General features: G+C 40.5%; 1 protein-coding gene across 2 annotated transcripts in view; it reads right to left on the minus strand.

Moving 5' to 3' along the window:
* Positions 1 to 2,257: 2,257 nt before the first annotated feature.
* Pcnx4 (pecanex 4) overlaps positions 2,258 to 24,988 on the minus strand; it is a 29,083-nt gene continuing 6,352 nt past the window's right edge. The window contains exons 2-12 of one of the 2 annotated variants that reach the window (XM_057783096.1): positions 23,577 to 24,318; positions 18,659 to 18,838; positions 17,894 to 18,393; positions 17,567 to 17,667; positions 17,327 to 17,446; positions 14,018 to 14,381; positions 11,782 to 11,885; positions 10,860 to 11,355; positions 10,328 to 10,484; positions 9,291 to 9,477; positions 2,258 to 3,055 (exon numbers count right to left, since the gene is read on the minus strand). In XM_057783096.1, coding sequence (XP_057639079.1) covers positions 2,804 to 3,055; positions 9,291 to 9,477; positions 10,328 to 10,484; positions 10,860 to 11,355; positions 11,782 to 11,885; positions 14,018 to 14,381; positions 17,327 to 17,446; positions 17,567 to 17,667; positions 17,894 to 18,393; positions 18,659 to 18,838; positions 23,577 to 24,265 — 3,150 coding nt within the window. In that variant the 5' untranslated portion in view covers positions 24,266 to 24,318 and the 3' untranslated portion in view covers positions 2,258 to 2,803. Of the gene's footprint in view, positions 3,056 to 9,290; positions 9,478 to 10,327; positions 11,356 to 11,781; positions 11,886 to 14,017; positions 14,382 to 17,326; positions 17,447 to 17,566; positions 17,668 to 17,893; positions 18,394 to 18,658; positions 18,839 to 23,576; positions 24,319 to 24,988 lie in introns of both variants that reach the window. The other variant, XM_057783095.1, reaches the window with a different exon arrangement.

The raw sequence follows: 24,988 nt of genomic DNA on the forward strand, positions 1-24,988 counted from the left end.
AACAACCTTCTTTTGAAATGTACCAGTGCATGTAAATAATCCATGGTTTGATGACAAAGGGTTACAAATAATTGAAGAAATTAAGAAAGCTTTATAAGTAGACAGAAATGTGTTACTGAATTAGTTGTAGCAGGGATTTCAGCTCTTGTTGTGATGACCACTACTGCAGTTGCTTCAGTGGCTTTGTCTCGGTCTATTCAAAATGCAGGGTTTGTTAATCAATTATCTAAGAACGTTTCTGTGACACTGGAGACACAAGAAGACATAGAGGTAAAAATGGAACATAAGTTGAATGCCTTGTATGATATGGTACAATCTTTAGGGGGATGAGCTCCAAAGCTTAAAAACCAGAGTCCAGCTGAAATATCATGTTAACTATGAATGAATTTGTGTTACAACTTCTGTGTATAATGAAAGTGTTATCGGTTGGGAAATAGTTAAAGCACCTCTTAAGAGAATTTGGCATGATTCTAATGAGTCCTTAGAGTTGGCTAAATTACATCAAGAAATATTGGATTTGAAAAAGGCTAAATTAGATTTCAATGCAGCAAAGCAGCTAAAGATATTTTGGAACAGCTTGAAAAGGTTGTTCCATCATGGTCAGCATTTACTTCCCTTCTTAGCATCACCATAGTTATTGGAGCTTGTGTTCTTCTGGGCATAATTTGTTTACCTATAGCTCTCAAGCTGATTATGAAGTTACTGTGGAAAGTGGGATCGCAACTTCACGGAGTAAAACTCTGCACATTTCCCTAAAAATTTGACACCAGAGACTTGCAGTCAGAGATGGGTGAGTTTTCTTTGCCTCTTTTCGACCTAAGACAGGAGATGGATCTCTAGGATCCATTTTCCCATGATGGGTAAGACTAGAGTGCAGTAAGGAACCCCCAGGGCAGATGCAGTCTTCTGAGGGACTCTGAGAGGTCCTTAGAAATGTAATAAAAAAGGGGGGATGTGTGGGAGCCCATGTGTGACTCAGTTTCCATCTGGAGTCATTTCTCACTAAAAGAAGTCATTTGAGTTCGTGTTTACCTGCTCTCCTTTTTCCTATAACCTTGAGGGCTATGAGAGACTTCTGATTTAGCTCATTAGAAAAGAACACTCTATCTAGCAGAAAGCATACTGCTGATGACAAACCCCAGGAACATCAGGACAGAAAGTAAGGCTGTTTCCGGGCAGCAAGCACATGTTGGAGAGGAGGCTGCTCACTCAAGGACAGGAATGGTCTTCTGGTTAGATACTGACTGATCATCTGTGCTGTGCTTTGCTCTTCCTTTATATATAAGCAAGTTCAGAAATAAACTCTGGGCTGTTTGACTGTTTGACAAGATCAGACAGACCTCCCGATTCTATCCTTTCTTCTGTTTCTTTCATCTGACTATCTTTTGGCCTTGAGGATCCCCTATCCAGGAACCCTAGCAGACTTTGTAGGAGTGTGCTCCTATACTGGGTAAATCAGTTGCAAGAACTGTGTAAGGAGTCAGAACTATGGGATGGCCTCTGGTTGTGAGATTATCTGGGGTGAATAAAGAGCATTATTTACTTCCATAGAATAAAGATATTTGGGAGAGGGTGATATGGTATCTCAGTTAGTGAAATGCTTGTCATCCAAACATGATGACCTGAGTTCTCCAGTACCCATGAAAAAAATTCAGGCATGGTGGCATCGACTTCTAACCCCACTGCTGGTGAAGTAGACACACATGAGGATCATTGACTGGCCAACCTAGCCAACTCAGCAAATCCCAAGTCCCTGAGAGAGATACTGCCTACTGATGTACGAGGGTCTTCTATCCATCTGTTGCTTTCATTGGTTAATTAATAAAGAAAACTGCTTGGCCTGATAGGTCAGAACATAGGTAGGCGGGAAAGACAGAACAGAATTGTGGTAGGAAGAAAGCAGAGACAGGAAGACGCCATGGAGCCAGCTGCCAGGTCAGACACGTTGAATCTTCCCCGGTAAGCCACAACCCCATGGTGATACACAGATTACTAGGTATGGGTTAAACAAATATGTAAGAGTTAGCCAATAAGAGGCTAGATATAATGGGCCAGGCAGTGTTTAAATGAATACAGTTTCCATGTAATTATTTCGGGGCATAAGCTAGCCAGGTGGCCAGGAGCTGGGCGACAGGAACGCAGCCTGCTGCTCCTTCTACAGCCTACGGTTGACCTCTAGCTTCCACAAGCATGTGTAGGCACCTACACATATGTGTACCCCTCTCCCAACACAAAGAACAAGATTTTACTGGTCATATTTTATTTCAAGTGCTTACAGTTTTCAAACTGAAGTATATGAAAAATGAATACAATGTATGGGACTATTCATGCCATGTTAAATGTTAAAACAGTATTTAAAAATACTAAAATTTAACTACATTTCAAATAAATATATGTACATGTTATGTTAACCATTAAAAGGTTTCATTATTATTTAAAAACACTGATATGAATGTCTCTTAAATATGTAAGTATAAACCTATTGACTTTTAAAAAGACTAATTACTTTTCAGACTTTTAGCAAAGCAGTAAAAAACATCTAATCTTGTACAAATGTCTTTAGGTAACAAAACCTATCAGAACTCATACAGCACAAATATTGGCCAACTACTTCTGCCCATGCTAGGTCAGAGGAACTGCTGCTTGAGTCATTCAGACAGCGGAGAATCAGCTTTACAGACCTTAGTTTTTTCTCGCAGGCATCCTTGGAGCAAGAAGAAAGTCTACAAGAATGACAGAACTTAGACTCATTCTGTTTAACTAGTGCCTCCTCTGATACATCGCCTTTTGATGTAAAAATGGACTAACACAAATGTATAGGGAGAGGTTTTGAAGAGAAAATTGGATATCCCAAGGGAGGGTCAGCGGCTTGAATGGTGAGGTTCCTCAAAAGGAGTGGGTGGGCTTGGATACTGTAACGCTCCTCATCATCGTTGGTGGCATAAAGCAGTTCCCATGAGAGATTGGCCCACTGACCTCGAACAGCCTCAGCATTCAGCTTCCCGATGTGGACCGGGAGCTCCTGAAGCACCAGGACCCTCGCAGTGTAAATGCCCTGGAAGTGCAGGAAGGGAAGGTTAACAAACAAAGAGCAAAGCTGCCCACCACAGAACAGTAGGGATTGGCCTTTTAACATGCACAGGGGTTGCTTAGCTTTTGAATTAAGAATCACCCCGTTTTCTTAGCTCTCTAAATAAACATGAGAATAAAAATGTCACTTTAATACTACGACAACAAAACTGCAGTTACTTAGTCTTTTATGACTCTGACCCATCCATCACGTCACGTGGCACGAACAACTGTAAATGTTAGTGGATAGATCTGCTATTTTCTCATTGATGTGACTAGATACTGGATAAAAAACAATTTAAGAAAGGAAGAGTTGGGGCTGCAGAGATGTTTAGATGGCTCAGTGGTTAAGAGCACTGAGCCTGCTCTTCCAGAGGTCTTGAGTTCAATTCCCAGCAAACACATGGTGGCTCACAACCATCTATAATGAGATCTGATGCCCTCTTCTGTCCTGCAGGCATACATGGACATAGAGAACTCATATGAATAAAATACACAAACAAATCTTTCCGTCTTTAATCCCCACACTCAGGGGTCAGAAGCAGGTAGATCTCTTGAATTAGAGACTAGCCTGGTTTATAGAGTAAGTTCCAGGACAGTCAGACAGTCAGGCTACACAGAGAAACCTTGTTTCAAAAAACCAAAAAAGAAAAGAAAAGAAAAGAAAAGAAAAGAAAAGAAAAGAAAAGAAAAGAAAAGAAAAGAAAAGGTTTGTTCTGGCTAAGGTTGAAGGATGTCTTGGCAGCAGGAACATGCCCACAAGTTTGTTTCCACAGTGATTCTGTTGCCTATTAAGCTGACAATCAAGATTAATCATCATAGTGGATGACTGTTCAGCTAGGCTCCATTTTATTAATTTTTAGTGAGATGTAATTCGATTTCAGCACGCTTTGCTCTCTCAACTGTTAATTTATAATCCGAGGGCCCTTGGGCATCACGGGGCACAGTTACTACCACAGTTAGTCTGAGAACAGTTCTCATGGCCTCAAGAATAAACACTGCGTTCCCAGCTGTCACTTGCCTTGCTCCTCCTTCCGCTCCACTAAGCAACCACAATGACTCTACCTGTTCAGTTCACGGCCCTTGCAGCTTGAGCTGTCCCTTGTTTGTTTCCAAGGCTATGAACATGCCATAAAATGCCCATCATCTGTTCCTGCATAGTTGGATGGCGTCCACCTCTTAAGCCATTAAGAACAACACTACAAACATCGGTGTACGAGTTTTTGTGTCAGCCTATGCTTTTGTTCCTCTACAGCATCAACTGCAGGATCATACAATCGGTCCATGAGCAACTACTTGAGAAATTACCTGACTATCTCTCAAAATGACTGTATATTCCCAATGTCAGTATATAATGGTTCTAATCTCTTCACATCCTTGTCAAGACTTATTATTTGATCTTTAATTTTAGCCATAATTGTACAGTAAAATGTTTTTCTCTAGGGTACTGCTGGAGATCAAGCCCAGAGATTTACACATGCTAGGTAAGCAATTTTACCACTAAGTCACATACCCTAGTCCTAATTTTATTATAGTTTTGAATTGGTTCCTGACATGAATGATATAGTGCATTTGTTTGTGTGTGTGTATCGCTTCTCGGCCTTTTGGCTAAGATCAAGTGTTTGTGTGTGTGTGTGTGTTTATTGGTCACTGTGTATCTTCAGAGAAGGGTATGTACAGCTCTTGTCCATCTTTGATCAGGCGTACTTACATATTATAGTAACAAATCTTTTATAAGATATGTGGTTATTTTTCCCATTCTGGGTTGTGTTTTCACTTTCTGACAATATCTTTTGAAATATAAAGTTTATTTTTTTAATACTGTTTTGCTTTGAAGCAGGGCCTCATATAGCCCAGGTTAGACTCAAACTCTATATTCTGTGTAGCAGAGGATGACCATTCTCTCTCTCTCTCTCTCTCTCTCTCTCTCTCTCTCTCTCTCTCTCTCTCTGTCTGTCTGTCTCTGTCTCAGGTTGCTTTGTAGCTCAGGTTGGTCTCATACTTGTGGCAATCTTCCTCCCTCGGGTTCCTAGACCCTGGGTTTCAGAAGCCACGAGACCAGCAAATATAGAACTTGTGCTCTTTTTCTGCTTGTTTTGTTTTTCCTTTTCTAATACTGGAGGTTAAACTTAGGGTCTTGTGTACATGAGGTGAACATTCTACTGATGAGCCATTTCCACACTTCTGGTTACCCTATCTATTTATTTCCTTTCTTTTTGATACAGGCCTCACACAGTCAGAATGAATAAGAATCTGTGTTATACTCATGGATAACCTTGAACTCCTGATCCTCTTGCCTCTATCTCCTGAGTGCTGGAGTTACAGTACTATATTACCTTGCCTGGTTTTATGTGGTGCTGGTCACTGAACCTAGGGCTTCAAGCACCCTACACAAGCACCCTACACAAGGTCTCTAGCCACTGAGTTGCATCTCTAGCCTCAAGGTTTTATTTAAATATTTTCACTTTCACTTTTTATTTGTATGAACATTTTGCTTGGATGTATATCTGTACACTATACGCATACATGTGCATGAGAAGGCTAGAGTCTCTTGGGAGTTCCAGATGGTTGAGAGGTGCCATGTAGTTGCTGGAATTGAACCCTGGTCCTCTGGAAAATTAGACTGTGTTCTTAAGGATTGAGCTATTGTTCCAGTCCTAAAATATTTTATTTTTAATGATGTATATCAATGTGGTTTCATTTGTTCCTAATACTTTTGTTATTATGTCTAAGAATATATTCTCAAGTTTGAGGTCATAAATATTATGCTCACAATTCTCCTAAACTTTCCATGGTTTTAGCTGTAATATTTAGTTCTTTTATGCAGTGGAGGTTAGTTATTTAATTCAGTGTTAGCTGAGATCGTCAGTGGATTGAACAGCATTTTCAAATAAGATGAATGTCAGTCTAACCCACAATACCTGTGAATATGTCCTTTAGTGGAATGGGTAATTTGCAAATGTAACTAAGGATTTTGAGATGAGATCCTCCTGGATTTACATGGATCCTAAGCCAATGTCCAGTATCTTTGTAAAAGAAAGGAGCAGGAGAGCACCCCAAGATATAGAAAAGAGGGTCACTTGAAGACAGAGACTGGCGTTATGGTGCGACAAGCTGAGGAATTCCAGGAGCTAGCAGATGCAGGAGAGGCTAAGGGAAGAACTCTTCTCTAGAGCTCTCAGAGACAGGATGGTCTCCTGATTGCTGTTCTTTAAAGTCACCCAGTTTGTGAGAATGACTTTGTGTAGCAGTCATGGGAAAATGACATCCATAACCCAATGCTTCTCTTAACTGAGGACACTCAACTGTCTCAGTACCATTTGTTGAAAGCATTTTTCCATTATATGGTCTTGATAGTCTTGTTGAAAATCAGTTGAATCATATTGAGTGAGGTAACCCAGACCCAGAAAGACAAATATAATTTATACTCACTCATAAGTGACTTACAGCAAAGGAAAACCAGCCTACAATGTACAACTCTAGAGAACCTAGACAATAATGAGGACCCTAAGAGAGACATACATAGATCTAATCTACATGTAAAGTAGAAAAAGATAAGATCTCCTGAGTAAATTGGGAGCATGGGGATCACAGGAAAGGGTAGAATGGGAGGGGAGAGGCAGGGAGGGGAGCAGAGAAAATTACATGGCTCAATAAAAATTATAAAAGAGAAAACCAGTTGAAGAAGACTATTCTTTTTTTTAAAATTTTTTTTTATGATTTATTTATCTTTATGTGCACTGGTATGAAGGTGTCAGATCCCCTGGAACTGGATTTTCAGACAGTTCTGAGCTGCCATGTGGGTGCTGGGAATTGAACCCCGGTCCTCTGGAAGAGCAGTCAGTGCTCTTAACCGCTAAGCCATTTCTCCAGCCCCAAACAAGACTATTCTTTATGTGGAACCACACGGTATCATAGCTTTATGATATATTTTGAAATTCACAACTATGAGGTCACCACTTTTCTTTTAAAAGATTTTCCTGGCTATGCTGGGTATCTTGACAGTCTTTGAGTTCTAGAAAATTACTCTGCCAATTTTTACAACTGGTAGATAAGCCTTGAATGGGGCTGTGTTAAGTCTATAGATTAATTTGAAGAGTATTGCCATTTTACACTTAAAAAATTTTATATGCATGGGTGTTGCACAACTTTTACTTGATTTTTATGTAGTAAGGAGCGGCAGGCCGCTTCCCGCTGCCTGGCTCTCAGCTAGCTTTACCCAAAATAATTACACGGAAACTATTCTTTTAAACACTGCCTGGCCCATTAGTTCCAGCCTCTTATTGGCTAATTTTCACATCTTGATTAATCCATTTCTATTAATCTGTGTAGCACCACGAGGTGGTGGCTTACCAGGAAGGATCTTAACCTGCGTCCATCTTGAAGAGGAGAGCTATAGCGTCTGCCTCACTGTCTTCTTTCTCCCAGCATTCTGTTCTGTCTACTCCACCCAACTATGTTCTGACCTATCAGGCCAAGCGGTTTATTAATTAACCAATGAAAACAACACATAGAAAGAAAACCTACCTACATCATTTTTATTTATTTTTTCTGGTTTACTTCTGCTGCTACACATTTTTAATATCAAATTCAGTGGCTGGAAAAAGGTTTTTACTATGAAAGGGTATTGCATTTTGTTCAATGAGGTTTTCTTCCTTTTTATCTACTTAGATAATTATAGAGTCCTTGTTTCTTATTCTAGTGTTATTGTGTATTGCATTAACTGGTTTTTTATATATTATACCAGTATTATACTATTTTGACACAAAAGTTGTTTTTATAGGTTGCTGGATCAGTTTGCTAATTCTTTGTTGAGAACTTTGCACCCATGATGATGGAGTTGGTTCTTTGCTGAGTATAGTTTACCCTGCTGATTGCTTTGTGTAATTCCTAAAAAGTGCACTACCTTCTGTTACAAGCCAAAGGGTACACTCATTACGTACCTCAGTGTATCCACACTGTAAATTTTTTTTTTTTTTCAAGAAAAGGTTTCTCTATAGCTTTGGAGCCTGTGCTGGAACTAGCTCTTGTAGACCAGGCTGGCCTCGAACTCACACAGATTGCCTGAAAGGCGTGTACCACCACCGCCTGGCTAAGTCATTTCCTTTGGGGAGTTCTTCAGACTCAACTTTCACTTGATATTTATTTATTTAGGCACAAGGAACTACAGGTCTTTTCAGCTCATCTCTTTCAATGTACCACCTCTATCAAGTGAATAGGCAAGTAGGGGCAAAGCCCAAATTCTTGGGAGTAGTATATCTAAGATGAAGCCTCCTGTGAGAAGGGCTGGGCGGAAAGGAACCCATTCCTGACTGTGTCTGGAATTTGGCCTCAGCTGTTACAGTGGGAAAGCGATTAAGCACACTGATGTCCTAGCCTCCAGGGAAACTTCCCCTTTAACTGTGAGCAGAGGAGGAGGGCGAGCCCTGTGTTCTTGGCTGTGCCAGTCTAATGCAGTTCCCATCTCACTGAGAAAGAAGGCAACAGGATGAGCTTCAAATGCTGGCTTCTTGCTATTTTTTAATAATGGTTTTCAGTAGAGTTTTCTAAACTAATGTTTCCTTATTTGCTATATGCCTTAGGGTTATAAACTTTCAAGGTAATTTTTAAAAATCATTTTTGTTGGCAACATATACACCAAATTACTTCTATTCTTGCCATGGTGATAGACAAACTCAAAATAGGCTCATAACATTCAATTTTTCATATTGTGTTCAATAAAGATACGTTAAAATGTAATAAGAACAAGACTAAGTATTTTTAAAAGTCCTCTATTTGAAGAAGCTCTGAACTATCAACGGTTGAATGGGATTCAAATGAAGCATATATATCAGCAAAATAAGTAATTTTCCACCCACAAGTTAATTTCTCTTCTTGGGGTTAGAACTAAAGTGGTAATTCTTACACTTGAACTGTGCACACACAAAAAAAAAACTCCACAAAGTATTTTATCAACTATGCTATAGCAGATCACACACACTAGCTGTCTTATAGATCAGCTGTTGTACAGTAATTACTCAATATTTTCAATAGCCCCCTATTTGGCTGCCAAAAGGAAATGAACCAGGTATTCTAGATTACACTACCGGATTATACAGTCATAATTATGAATGCCTTGCAACTTTCATTAACATTATCAACAGTTGGAATGTCATGCCATTTATCAGTTCAAACACTCTACCTTTTCCAAACATTAAGGTTTATTCATGGAAATGACTTACCATACTAGACTCATACCCCAGGGAAAACAAGCACGGCTTTTCCCCTAGAATTGCTTCCTTCCACTGCTCTTCAGATACCAAACCAATGTACCAGTCCCTCTCGTATTCTCTGAGGTAGTTGGTCAGTTCTTTAAAGTCTTCTATTGGACCCAAACTTGCTTTATCAACCATTAGTTTCAGTGTATACCTAAAAAATGGAAACCCAAACAATTTCAGAATATTTTATAGTAAACTTTAAAGAGGAAAGCTATTTGTTGACTATTTTTAAGTCTCTGAAGTCAAAGCATCCCATGTTAAGCCAACACTAGTTGTACATTTAATGGCCAGCATGGATGAGGTAGGAGCACAGTGACCAGGTCATCACCCCTAGCTCTCCAGAATGAGCTCCGGGCCAGTTTGGGACACGTCTCAACAGCCAGTCTCTCCCAAGATAAAATCATCCATTTCAGATAAAAACTGGGACATGGGGCTGGAGACAGAGCTCGGCTGCTGTGTACTTGCCTAGCAACAACAAAACCTGGGTTCGAACCCCAGTACCATGTAAGCTAGGCCTATAACACTAGGACTCTGGAGGTAGAGGCAGGATATGCAGGTTCCATCCTCAATGCTGAGAGAAACAAACAATCAAAAACAACAATAACAAAACCCCAAACAAACTAAATGAGGGGGCAATGCAATCAGCTGAAATGAAGGCATCCAGGGAGTGCAAGGAGTCATATTTTAAAAATTCTCTACACAGCCGGGTGGGTGGCACACGCCTTTTAATCCCAACACTTGGGGGACAGAGGCAGGTGGATCTCTGTGAGTTCAAGGCCAACCTGGTCTATAGAGAGTTAGGGCTATGTGGAGGAACCCTATCCAAAAAAAAAAAAAAATTCTCTACACAAAATCAGAAAAGTAGAAATTAAACTGTTTCCAACTCAATCATACTATAGACCAAGTCTTTTCTTTATTTTTATGAAAGCAATAAAAATTATAAATGTAAGAATCTTCTAGTGATAAAAGAGAACAACTTGTGTATAATCAAAGTGAGTTACCTGAATGCTTTCCGAACTAGCTGGAACAGATCTGGCTTTTCTGAGAGCCAATCCAAGGCACCAGAGCAGGGTAAGCCACCATTGTAGACTCTTACTATCTGTCCAGGACTAGGTGCCACGTTGTCTATTCCAAACAGACCAATATAGCACGCCATCACTGTATGGACATACAAGGCCTTTAGAGCTTTATCCTTTGCGATATCTTCCAGCACACTTGACTTTTCTGAGTGAAAACATTCCAATTGCCTTAAAACAAACTGATACCAGTCTTCTGGAAACAAGGGGCTTGCCTCCCTTATTCTGGAGCGTGGTGTACAGTTAGATCTCCATTCTTCAGGTAAACTTAGCAAGTGCGACTGCGAACAACTGAACTCCACGAGAGGGATGTATGCCACGTCTCCTCGCTGGCCCTTGTCGACAGCAGGGAAGCCCAGTAAAACCGTTCTATAAAGATCATTTTTGGGACCTGTGCTTGCAGAATGATCATCTGCACCCTGGGAGTCTACTGACCCTGGAATAGGCAAATTTGTACCTGTTAGATCTTTAAGCTGAAGTTTTTCTTTTCTGTTTTTGATAGCTGGTTCATCATCAAAAATATTATCATCAGACCAGTCATGGAAAGTGTCTGAATTTAAACTGTCCGAGTCTTCCAGGGATTTTGGGCATGGTGGAGTGTTCAAGGCAGGCAGGGTCACTGGTAAGGCTCCGCTGGTCTTTTCAGTTTGATGACTATTCTCCTGCATGCTGGGCCTTTTAGAACAGTACTGCATAAGCACCCACACGAGCACTTTAACAAGGTCACCTTTGAATTCCTTCAAGTTTTCATGAGAATCAATGACGCCAGATAGGACACTCCTGGCATCAGAGTACAGCTTCACAGGCAGAACGGTACATGGGGTCAGGACATTGCCCAAGTGCTCATTAAAAGAACACATTTGTGGGCCTTCTTGCTGAAAAGCACTTCCAAACACTTCGTCCACTCTCTGGGCTTCAGCAGTGTGGCAAGATGTTTCCTGTAATTCTAACCCCTAAAGAGGAAAGAGAAGCACTTGGGTTCACAACTGTCTCTCACCCAGGGAGTGAAATGGAACTCTAGTTTCCAGGGGATCTGATGCCCTCTTCTTATCTCCGTAAGCATTAGGCATGCATGCGAGCATACATGCAGGCGAAATACCCATACACATCATAAAATAATAATAATAAATTTTGAAAAAGACTAGAAAAGAATGTCGGCTTTTGTTACCACGTTTTAGTATGCAATCAGTACGAGCCAGCTATCAGCATGTACTTATTATAAATACCTTTAGAAATCATCAGGGGTTTTCATCGGCTAAGATCCACTTCTTCCAAGCTAAGTCATTGTTTGATGTGTACATAACAGGGAAAATTGTACACATGTACACATGTACACATGCCCTATGAAAACCACCGGGAAAGGTTCAAGTGTTACTGACCTTCACATTAACACAGCAGTAAGGATAGCCACGTTCTAAGACCATTATCCATATTAGACGATCCTCAAAACGGCCCAAGTAATGACAGCCAGGGAGGAGGAGACCTAAAAGAAATTAGAAAAGGGAGGGGGGAAAGGGAAAAGTAGGAAATAACTCTCTGAGCTTGTTTTATTTTTTTCTATGAACATTTAAAATTAATATCTAGACCCCTATTTCAATGACTTTGTCCATCACTAGGTCAAGAATAGAAAGGAGAACCCACTGCCTGTCATGAGGTGTCTAACTCTTAAGGAGCACTCAGAAGAGACAACACAGAAAAACTTAGGACATGTTTATCAGAAAAATGACCAGGTGGAAACTATTGAATAAAATGCTAGCCATACATCAGGCATTAGGGAAAGTATTGAATAAAATGCTAGCCATACATCAAGCATTAGGGAAACTATTGAATAAAATGCTAGCCATACATCAGGCATTAGGGAAACTATTGAATAAAATGCTAGCCATACATCAGGCATTAGGGAAACTATTGAATAAAATGCTAGCCATACATCAGGCATTAGGGAAACTATTGAATAAAATGCTAGCCATACATCAGGCATTAGGGAAACTATTGAATAAAATGCTAGCCACACATCAGGTATTAGGGAAAGTCTTGAATAAAATGCTAGCCACACATCAGGCATTAGGGAAACTATTGAATAAAATGCTAGCCACACATCAGGCATTAGGGAAAGTCTTGAATAAAATGCTAGCCATACATCAGGCATTAGGGAAAGTATTGAGTAAAATGCTAGCCATACATCAGGCATTAGGGAAAGTCTTGAATAAAATGCTAGCCATACATCAGGCATTAGGGAAAGTCTTGAATAAAATGCTAGCCATACATCAGGCATTAGGGAAAGTCTTGAATAAAATGCTAGCCATACATCAGGCATTAGGGAAAGTCTTGAATAAAATGCTAGCCATACATCAGGCATTAGGGAAAGTCTTGAATAAAATGCTAGCCATACATCAGGCATTAGGGAAAGTCTTGAATAAAATGCTAGCCATACATCAGGCATTAGGGAAAGTATTGAGTAAAATGCTAGCCATACATCAAGCATTAGGGAAACTATTGAATAAAATGCTAGCCATACATCAGGCATTAGGGAAAGTCTTGAATAAAATGCTAGCCATACATCAGGCATTAGGGAAAGTCTTGAATAAAGTGCTAGCCATACATCAGGCATTAGGGAAAGTCTTGAATAAAATGCTAGCCATACATCAGGCATTAGGGAAACTATTGAATAAAATGCTAGCCATACATCAGGCATTAGGGAAACTATGAAAAGTAGGCCAGTCAATTCCACACTGATCTGAAAGATAAACTAGAACAGTGTTTTACGGCTTTGAGATTTCTACATAATTTACATCATTTGTGATGTATGGCTATTTTTAAAGCTGAGGTCCTCTTTCAACACAGTCCTCCGAGACTTATTTATGCTGACTGCAACCAGCTCCAGTTCATTCACAACCACTGGAGGCCACTGGATGAACACAGCTGGATCTAAGGATTCCTTTCCTGGCTGAGAAACAGTTCTGGTACTTTCATGTCTTTGCTATTAGAAGTAAAAGCTGTGGGACCTGAGTTTGTAAGTCTCTCATTTAGCTGCGGGACTGATGGGTGAACTCAGCAGGGCTGGCTGCCATCCTCCGAAACGCCTGCTTGCAGGGACTCTAGTGGCAGCTGGAGAGTGAGGACCTTCCACTGTTCACAATCACGGTTTGTGCAAACAGCACACCTGCTTTCCTTGACAGGTCGTGTCCTAGACTGTACGAGGCAGGGTGACTCACACAAGCAGCTGGCTTCCTTCTATGGATGGACCCTACGGCACCCGTCTGACAGAAATCCATCAGAAGCGGGTGGAAATTCTAAGCAGAAAGGTGTTTCTAGGCTTCAGCAGCGAGCCTGTCATCTGAGTTAATTTAAGCAAATGTTTTCCTTTTAAGCTGTCAAATCACCCTAATGAAATTTTCCCTAAGTATTTTTATTTTATAATTTAACCTCCAAATAAGCAGCAGAGATATAATTCCATCTGATATTTAGTCTCTGCCTACATATCAAAGTACTAGCTAGCACCTGTTTTATGGTTGGACCAAAAGCAATTTTTGCTTTTTGTTCTTCTTTTTTTTTGGGGGGGGGGGTTCCTCAACTATATCAGTAAGAATTTCCTGAGCACAGCCCACCACTCACCCAAACTTCCGGCTGCCATTGCATCCTGCAGGGCTGTGGTCAAGCTGGGGATCATCTGGTGGTAGAACACTGTGTCTGTGCACACACAAGCTGTGCTGCCCGCTGCTTCTGGCCAGCTCTGAACTGGGCGAGGAAACCCCACCAAGAAAACAGGAAGGGTGAAGAGGGGCAGTAGAGGAGCAGACAGCAGTGCTGAAAGGACTATGATAACCAACACAAAGGGCGCGAACACAGCGTTGAGGACACACAGAGTGGTGGTTGTTCTCTTGTGCTGCTTTTTTTCTGTCCACGATGCCAGAAGCACCGTCATTGCAAACTGCAATTTAGTGAGGAACTGAAGCAAACGGTCCCGCATGATACTAATCTGTGAATAAATAAAAATTATTATTTGGCTTAGCAAATGCCTTATGAATTTTCAAAAATTACATAAGGAAAAAACACATAATAATTATATTACTGCCTCAGTATTTTGAGGGAACAGTCCTAGCAAGCCATTCCTTGTTATAATTTTGTGCAACCTCAAAATTAATAAATAAGAAACTGCATTTGTGTCTACTGCCGGGAAGAGATACCATGACCACTGTAACTCTTATAAAAACAAAACAAAACAAAAACCCAAAAACATTTCATTGGGGCTGGCTTACAAGTTCAGAGGTTTAGTCCATTATCATCATGGCGAAAAGCGCAGGCAGACATGGTGCTGGAGAAGGAGTCAAGAGTTCTACATCCAGACTGATGGGCAGCGGGAAGAGAGTGAGGCACTGGGCCTGACATGAGTATCTGAGACCTCAAAGCCCACCCCTAATGACACACTTCCTCCAACAAAGCCACACCTACTCCAACAAGACCACACCTAATAGTGCCACTCCCTATGGGGCCACTTTCCTTCAAAACATCACAATAAGTTTTATCTTTTTTACTTTCTTTCTTTTTTTGAGGCAGGATCTTATATAGGCCAGGGTGGCCTCAAACTGGCTATGCAGTTGAAGATGACCTTGCACTCCTGCCTCTCTTGGCCTCCACCTCCTGAGAGGTTAGGCAGACAGACCCCTGCTGGCACTAGCTGGTCCTGTGCACACTTGGGATCTTTCATGCAAACTCATCACTCCACCAAGGAGGCTAGTAGTCAACCCAAGTTTGGTCTTAAAAAAGCTGGGCAGTGGTGGCGCACACCTTTAATCCCAGCACTCGGGAGGCAGAGACAGGCGGATCTCTGGGAGTTCGAGGCCAGCCTGATCTACAAGAGCAAGTTCCAGGACAGGCTCCAAAGCTACAGAGAAACTCTGTCTCTCAAAAAACCAACCCCTCTCCAAACAAAACCAAAACATAACAACAATAATAACAAAACTAAGTTATACTATATCACTTAAATCTTATGGGTGAATAATTTCTCACAAGCTATTAAATTATGTGACTAGGATAAACTATAGGAAAAGCTTACTTACTGAAGCTAACTGAAGAGGGAAAAAAGACTAGATTGACAACAAAAGATTGAATTAGACTACACTGAATTAACTAAGACTAAACTAGTATTTTATATTTGAAATATAGGTTTGCTAGTTAGAGATATTTCATTTCTAAAATGTAGTGCAATTATTAAAATTTATGACTCAATATTATGTAATCAGCTAAGTGGTATTTTGAGTTACTGCTAATTTTTTAGTTAATTAATTTTCTTTTTGACAATTTTATATATGTACAAATGCATTCTGATTACATTCCCACAATTCTCTCTTATCTCCTCCCATGCTATCAGCCCCAATTCTTCCCAATAAATCTTTACCCCACTCACAACTTTTGGTTTTGTTACCTGAGTTTCACCTGGGGCATCTGTTTGACACTGAGTTTGGAACTCTCCACTGGAGCCTGATGGACTTGCTAGTGGGCACACAACTGAAAATAATGACTCCCCCAACTATTCACACAGAACAGCTAAGTTTTGGATGCCTTCAATATTATAAAATACTATCAACTATAAAACATTTAAATATTAATATTTATTGGATATTATAAAACATTAAGAAGGATCACTACCAATCTTTTTACCAGCTCTTCCCAAAAACATAAGTGAATGCAATACTTTTAAATTCATTTTACATGGTCCTGATATGTAAACCAGACACTATCACAAGGAAAGGTAGCCACACATACATGCATACACATGGTGTAGACACACAGTTTGAGAACACAGATAATTGGTATTAGCCAACTCAGTACCACCCAGACAGATGAAAAGGGTTGGACTGTATGGCCATTTAGGAATATAAAGCTGGTTTAGCAATTAAAACCCAACACATCACACTCCATAAAGAAACACAGAAGAAACATTTGATAAATCTAGCCCCTTCATGATAAGAACACTTGCTGAGTCATGAAGGGCACTTTCTAAGACAGGGAACATCTATGCAGAATGCTGACTGATAGAAGACTGACATATTAATGAAGGTTGAACAGGTTCCTCATGAAATGCCTGCTTTTTCTCTTCAAGTGAACATTTTCCTGTTTCCCAACATAAAACAAAACAACAACAACAATCACTGCAAGATGGCACTTTACACCGAGTATGGTCATAATAAAAATAGCAGGTAACAAGTGTTGGTGAGAATGTGGAGCAGCTGGGAAAACCTCATATACTGTTAACAGTGTATTTCCAAAATGGTAGAGTCAGGTTGGAAAGCAATGTGCCAGTAGCCTGAAGTATGAAAGGCGGATGACCAGATTTCTATGTATCCATCCATCCATCCATCCATCCATCCATCCATCCATCCATCCATCCATCCATCCAATCTCCATGGGTACCTATCTCCATGGGAAATAAAAACACATCTGCACAAAAATATGTATATAAATGCTTACAGTAATATTCCTGTCAACAGTGAAAAACAAAACCTAAATATCTATCATCTGATGGGTGTATGAAGCAAGCATAGTACATGGACACACTGGAATTTACTTGACCACAAAGAAGTACCTGTACATGCTATAGGAGTGAACCTTGAGAGCATGCTAAAAGCTGAAGAAAACAGGGAAAGGACCACACATCCTACGACACCATTCAGGTTATTGATCCAGAACGTGCAACTCTACACAGAGAAAAGTAGGGACCTGGAGGCTGGATCTGGAACAGATACAGATGATAGGAAGGGCGGGCTGGAGAACAGCCATTAATGGAAACATGTGAATATTGAAAAGTTAGATTGCAATCATGGCTGCACTACTCTGAATATATACCACTGAATAAAAAGCCTTCAAATAGATGAGTTTTACTGTGTGTAAACAAACAAACAAAAAGCCTCTCGATATACTTACCAATAGCAGTCTGGTTCCCGTATCAAGGCTCCTGTTCCACCAGCAGTCTGTGTCGGACACCACGTGCACTGCCGATACGATCACAGTCTCTAGCAAAGCATTTTCTGTGTTCTGCCACACCTACAGAACATAAACGATCCACTTTTCTTAGGCAGAATTTGCTAATCTAAGCAAACTGTTTCTAAAAACCACCATTACACTCAGCCCCAGGGAGTGTCATGCAAGGCATTCTGGGATTACCGTTCTGAAGGCCCTGCTGAATCCGATGGAGACAGACACAGAGTGTAGCCCGTGTAAGGAGCTGTCCAGTGCGAGGAAGGCCACCATGGCCAAAGGCGATACTAGAGCAAAACAGACAAAATCGAGGCGATTGGATTACTGCAGAATCTCCTGCCACAGTTTACCTTGGTAAATTGCTTTCAGGAGGACATTCACGCAATGAACAGACAAACTAATACACAAGCATAACAACGAAAATGAAACATAAAGAGCTTTAGGCATGCTACATACACTTGAGGGTTCTTTCCTGACTACCCTTTGTAAGAGTCAGCAGACTGTAACTCCTACCTAGAGTTAGCAAGATCCATCTGACAACCCCAACCTTCAGGAGCTTCTTTTGTTTCTTGAAGAATAAAGACACAGCTTGTACATCCTTCGGATAGAAAGGGTTTCGGAAAATTCCAAAGACGTAGATGCTTTGAGTTTCTCTCAGTATCCACAGTATTGAAAGTAGTGCCATCAAAACATAGCCCAGGATGGACTGAGCTCTGCTTTCGGAAATGGATGAGAAGCTAGCGTAATGATGCAGCAGTCCCGCCTCCAGGAGAGCCACGCCCAGCATAGCCACGCCCAGAAGGCATTCCTTCCTCCCGAACCCAGATCCACAGCAGCCTGGGCAAGTCTCACAACCGCTTCCCACTCTGTGCCTGAAGGCCAAACTCAGGTCACTTAGGTTAAGACTCAGTAAGAACCCAAGTCCAGTCATGAAAAGAACCACACCAACGGTGCTGGGGATGAAGTAGGACACAACGGGCGTTCCGGCGGAGACGAAGAACATTACCAATAGCCTGTAGGGAAAGAAGGCAGAAGATTTAATTGAAAGGAATCTGTTACTAAGAATTGACCTCTGACCAGCAGGATGGCTCAGGGGGTAAGGGTGCTTGCTGCCGCTGTCCTGAGCTCCATCTGTAGAGCCACAGGGTGGGCGGAAGGAGCAAACTGACTCCCGCAAGTGCCATGGTAGCCATGAGCACTCACCTCCCCACACCACAATAAATAATGAGAAAGTGAAAACAGAAGTTACATCAAACTTCAAAACGCAAAGCAACTTACCGTAGGTGAGTCGACATGGGTGAGCCTCCAAGACCAAACTCTAAAACCTGCTCCATGGCCCAAAAGAAAAGCGCGTCAGGGGGCGGCAGAGTCCCAAGTGCCCACAGGAAAGGCAGTAACACAAAGAAGATGTGCAAAATCTGATTCATTTGCTCTAGAGCTGCTGTATTTATAACAAACCTGTAAGAAAGAGAAAATACTTAAATTATACAAAGTACAAATCGATCCACAAAATAGCACATATCACAAAGCAAGCGTCCAGGAAAGGCCCTACTCCCAGACAGCTGTGTCCTAAACCAGCAGTCTCCCCAGCTGTGCACAAGCTTTACAGATATGTGCATTCAAATATGCAAAGAAAGAAACTAATACAGCCATCTGTAACACTGAGTGCAGAGATTTTAAAAACGGAATACATGAGGCTGGAACACATTCTCCCCCTAAATCTACGTTAGCTGAAATCCTACCAGTGATTCTTCACAACTGTAAGTAACTCTGGAGAGCTGAAGCTGTAGGAACATGCACTCACTGGCAGTTCCTTCTCTTCGCTCTGCCACTGCCTTCTCAGACTTTGAAGTCGCTATAGATAACAGCAGTGAGCAGCTTAGGTTATGACAGGTCACTGGGAGTTTGACTAGCACTAATACTACTCTTCTGTTTTAGACCAGTAATGTTATGGGTTTAAGACATATTTGTATAATACAGTCTCCTCAGAGCAGGGGCAGGCCCCCTCCTAAAATGAAGAAATTGATACTCAGGAAAATATTTGGAGTTAAACATAACAAAACAGATTTAAATTGTTTAATAAAAATTTAAAACATGGGAAACCATTCTCAACCTACTGCTAATTTTTCAGAATAAACCTGATCAAGCACTATGTCAAGGTGACAGGACTCATGGAGTAAGAGAGACTTTCAGGAGAAAAACCCAAGACCCAGACGTACAGCAGGATTGCACTTGAACACCTGAGCTGTTGAGAATCACAGACAAAGGCCAGACTTCCGCTTACAGGGTTTCCAAGTCTGTAAATTACCGAATGCAGCAAGCACATGGTAACTATCACTATAGCCATGATCTACACATATTCACTCAAGGGCACGCCTGTCCCAGCCAGTCACACACCGCTTCACACGCTAGGTCCTTCTTTCAAACTGTTTTAAGTAGGAAGCAAACAAGCACAAGGTTAATATGTGGTGCTAAATTAGAGGACCCTCTTTCCGGTGCTGGAATTTGAAAGAAAATATACTCCATTCTGAGAAGAAACGCCCCAATTAACAAAAAGAATCAAGCTACACATGACAGCCTACAGGTGGTAAAGGACACCTGGTTAGTCTGTTTTCACGACAACCTTCCTCTCCAAAATACACTTGAGAGCAGAATTCCATGAGAATAATCATGTCCAGGAAATGTTTTACAAAATCAAGTTCTATTTTGAAATATTTTTCTTCTTAAAAAGCAACGTGTTAGCAACAAAATTTATCAGATATTATATACAATTATGATATTATATAAGTGAATGTAAACATATAATTAACTAAATACTGATCATTCTGCTCCACACATGACCTCCTAAAGATGGTTACTATAGCTAATTACTTTATATGGGAAAGTATTTAATGTTTCTGATAATGTGACAGAAATTTCCTAGGATTAAAAAAAGTTTTGAGATTATAACTATAAAAGTATTTTAAGTTCTTTACACCTGAAAATCCACTTGCCAAGAAATAAACCATGCCCACACAGAGGCTAAGAGGCTATCAATGTGTACCATTTCCTCGGATAAATCTCATCTCTGAGGTAAGCATTGCAGATTTAACACTTGCTTTCCATAATATAAAATTCGTGGAGAGCCATTTACCCTTATCACAACATAGAAGGGAGGAGAGAAAAGGTTAGTATGGGCTGCATCTCTTCAGCCTTCTTTGCTATCTTTAGATAAAACTGGAAACACTTGGGTTTCTGTCCAGAGGGGGAGAGCACACACTCTACACACAGGTTAGCTGTGTCGTACTTCTAGCCAGACTTCGTATCTCTAAGGTGTATTTCTAAAACTGAAATGAGAGGTCAAATGTCCCGCACTAAACTGTCATTCTTAAAAACAAATGTCAGGCTTTCTTTGCCTCGTGTTTTAGTCATAGTTAGATAAAATCCTTTGTAATTATGAAACCTTTACACACTGAAACAGTACAATAAGTCCAACAAGAATTTAGTAAGAAATATTTTATGTACTTCTATTTATAGATGAATAATGCTGTTTTTAAGAAAATCCAATGAGATAGCTTAGGGCTATTTAAAATGACAGCACGCACTAGTCTCTGGCTTCAGAGATGTAATAATGGGGTGGTAACTTACAGTAAATTTGTATTCTGACTCGAGAGGTGAAGAGAAGCACACCAACCCAAATATGGCCAAATTAATTTTAAAAGGCTTTATTTATGTACACAGGCTGTTGCTCCCTGAGATGGGGTTCAAGAGATCAGCACTGGGTGTGGGAAGGATAAGGATTTTACAGCTCAGGAGTAGGGAATTTCCAAAAGGGGGGTTAGGCAGGCAGATAAGTGGGGATCCCAGAAGCAGAACATAAGCGTTCTTCTCCATTTCAGAAGGTTTATAAGGGTGCCATTTACTGAACACGCAGTCCAGAGCTTTACAAACAAGCATAGCCCAATCCTTGAGAAAGATTTACTCACAAACAGCAGTGAACCTCATTTGTCTTTACTATAGATGTTTTTCGGGGCTGCTAAGCTAAACAACATAAAGATATCTTGACTTCAAAATTTTGGTCTAAGGATATGTTGCTTTTGTTTCCACAGAGGATGGAAACCTGTGGATTCCTTCCAGGCTAATGTGGTTTGATGGAACAAGATCCCCCAAAGGTTTCTGTGAACCCTTAATATTTCAGCCAACAAATAGCAGGAAGCAGTTTGGAGAAAACTATGGCCCAAATTTCAAAATGATTGTTTACAAATGTTTGTTTTCATTTAAAAGGGGTTGGATATAAAAGGTTAAATCTTTCTAAAAAAGGGGTGTGTGTGTGAAGATATGATATAGAGATGAATACTTTACATTGGTATGGGTCTATTGATATAAATTTAAGGTTGATTTGCTACACTGTGTATATGTATTTCTGCTCTTGTTTAAGGTACTGTGTTTGTGTAGCTCATTTAAAAATGTAATATATAGTTAAAAATACAGGTTAATAGTCATCTATAATAATCAAACTTAATTACATTAGTTAAGTTTTCTTGATATACAGAGATGTATTTCAGTTGATAATATTCAACACTTCAAAGACCTACAGAATATGGCATTTAAAGGGTTTTAAGAACTTAAGACTTTTTTCAACAGTGAGACATGTCTGCTTCTGGCAGCACCAATTACTTCAAGAGAATGATGGGCACTGAAGAGGCTCCTTATGGAGTTTGCTAGCCATCTGGGCAAGAAACTGCTCTTTCCTGGACTGCTTGATGGCATGCTGTATGAACTGAACATGCAGGACCCACAGAAAAAAAGACTAATGATCTTGCCAAAAGAGATGAGACAATCCTTCAGGGTTCCTGCTTCATGAAAGAGTCTGCCAGACATTCCGCTAGACACAGAAGAAAGTGACTGACAAACTACCAATAGGCAAAATAGTCTTTCAAATTTCCTGTTTCATAGAAAAGTCTGCCAGACACTGGGCCTGTAGGCTGAAGATGGATGACCCAATGTCACAGAAGAACTTTGGGTGACTGTCTAGGCAGCAAGATGTCAATTCTAGAGTTTTGGAAGTTGCTTACAATGTACTTCCTGTTTATTTAGGTAATATTATATCCTTCTGGAGTCTTTGATGGAGTTGAAGACAAAAAGTTATAGTTTTCCTGTTATGATAAAAGATAAATTAAATATGAAACTTTCCAGATACAAATAGACTAAATATTGTAATTCTTACTTGATACCAGTTTTGTTATATGTAATTTTATTATGTTAAAATTAAAACCTTTCTTTTTATTTAGATAGAAAAGAGGAGATAATGTAGGATTTCCCTCTGTATGCTATGAATATGCTTTATTACCATTGGTTAATAAAGAAGTTACTTTTGACCTATGGCAGGGCAGATTATAGCCAAGCAGGAAATCCAAACAGAGATATATAGAAAGAGTGGGCAGAGTCAGAGAGACACCATGCAGTTGTCTAAGGAAAAAGACTCCAGAACTTTATCTGGTAAGCCACAGCCTCGTGACAATACACAGATTAATAGAAATGGGTTAATTTAGGATGTAAGAGCTAGTTAGGAATACGCCTAAGCTATTGGCCTAACAATGTTGTAATTAATATAGTTTCTGTGTGATTATTTGGGTTTGGGTGGACAGGAAATGGAAAAGCAGTCTCCTTTTACAGTCCTGGTAGTCCTGGAACTCACTCTGTAGACTAGGATGGACCTGAACTTAGAGATCTATCTGCCTCTGCCTCTAGAGTTGGGATTAAAGGTGTGCACCACCACCGCCCAACAAAATTATGTATCTTAAAACGTATTTTTGCTATGTTTTGATTCTTCAGTAAGATTTAGCTACTTCTTTATAATATGAATATTTTATTTTATTTATTTATTTTTTTTGGTTTTTCGAGACAGGGTTTCTCTGTGGTTTTGGAGCCTGTCCTGGAACTAGCTCTTGTAGACCAGGCTGGTCTCGAACTCACAGAGATCTGCCTGCCTCTGCCTCCCGAGTGCTGGGATTAAAGGCATGCGCCACCACCGCCCAGCAATATGAATATTTTATAGCGATCATTCCTAAAGGATTACTCATCAAAATAACCCAAGTATCGCAATGGTTTGGTCTTAACTTTTGATTCGCTGACTCATCACTCAACACTAAGAAAAGTTCTCTTGCCAGTACCCGTAGAAACAAAGCAAGTTATTAAGTATGCTCTAAGTTCTTACCTGTGCGCAAGGTCCACTGAAACAAAGAAGAAAATGTAAAGTGGTCGCATGAGAGGAGTGATTTCGTAAGTATCCTGGGTCTGAAATGTTGCAGTCTCTGTGGCCGTGTTTATGATCAGCGAATATTCTCCTATGCAAAGTGTTATCCACCCAAAGACAAAAAGCGCAGCGGTCGCCCCAGGGCTGCCATACAGCAAGGTTATTCTGTTTGGGAGCAGATACCATGTTCCAAGACCACACACCAACCCAGCAAGGATAGAATGAAAAACTGTATTGGCGACGTATTTTTTTCCAGGAATCAGAAACTTCACCGTCTCAGCGCCAGCACAGCTTGTAAATTCGTGTTCATCCTCCTCTGCTAGGATATCCCTGGTTATCACCCTTTTGACCACCACAGATCTGTTCTTGGCATACAAACTTGTGAGCTGGATGACAGATGCAGTGATTACCATTAGTCCTCCTGAGAGAGCTGCTGCCGAGTAGTCTCTCAGGATGTCCAGCTGGTACAAAAGTGTTCCTGTTCCACCTAAGGCCCATGGCATCAGAAAGAGCACGATCTGATTAACATATATGTAAGGAGGGGCGCAATATCCTAATTTGAGTCGAGGGCCTCCAAGAAGAGTCTGCGGAAAGCGCTTCAGCAGGAAGTCCTGCTTGTAATCATTCAGTAGAGGAACATCCGGACTCATACTTCCCGTTCACGATGCTCTGAGAGTCACATCCTTTTCATAATCAGAAGTATCTATGAAGAAAGAACAAACGACCATTTAAAAACATGATACTGAAGACCTGGAGGAAACACAGCCCATATTTCTACCTGACTTCCCTAGTTCCTTTACAGGCAGGATTTCTAACCTTGATTCCTTCTCAACCTTTACAATATAATTGATACTAAGTTTGTTCTCTTCCCAAAATAATCATGCTAACTTGCTTTCCTAAGGAACTGTATTTGTGGGCTGTGTGGTGGCACACGCCTTTAATCCCAGAACTCAGGAGGCAGAGGCAGGTGAATCTTTCTGAGTTCAAGACCAGCCTAGTCTACAGAGTTGAGTTCTAGGACGGAAATTTACTTTCTATCATAACCACACAGAGAAGCCCTGCTTTGGTTATTTCTACTCAAAGACAATAAAAATCTTAAGTACCATGTGCAGTGGATTAAATTTACTTGTCCTCAAGAGCTTATTCCGAAAGTAAAACAAAAATAAAAACCAAACAACAAAGCCAGTTGCCTGATCAGCTAGAAAAGTACTACTTCAGCGGGTCATCTGACAGTCTAGAAAACTCACACGCCTTAAAATGGCCTTTAAACTAATCCAAGTACTCTGTGTCAGGCAATCCTGTTTGTTGCACAGTTAGGATGCTCTATAAACTATAAATATCTGTGTTCTTACAACTTTAGTCAGCTTCCTTAG

The sequence above is a fragment of the Chionomys nivalis genome, chromosome 10 (genome assembly GCF_950005125.1).
Source record: "Chionomys nivalis chromosome 10, mChiNiv1.1, whole genome shotgun sequence".
Classification (NCBI taxonomy): domain Eukaryota; kingdom Metazoa; phylum Chordata; class Mammalia; order Rodentia; family Cricetidae; genus Chionomys; species Chionomys nivalis.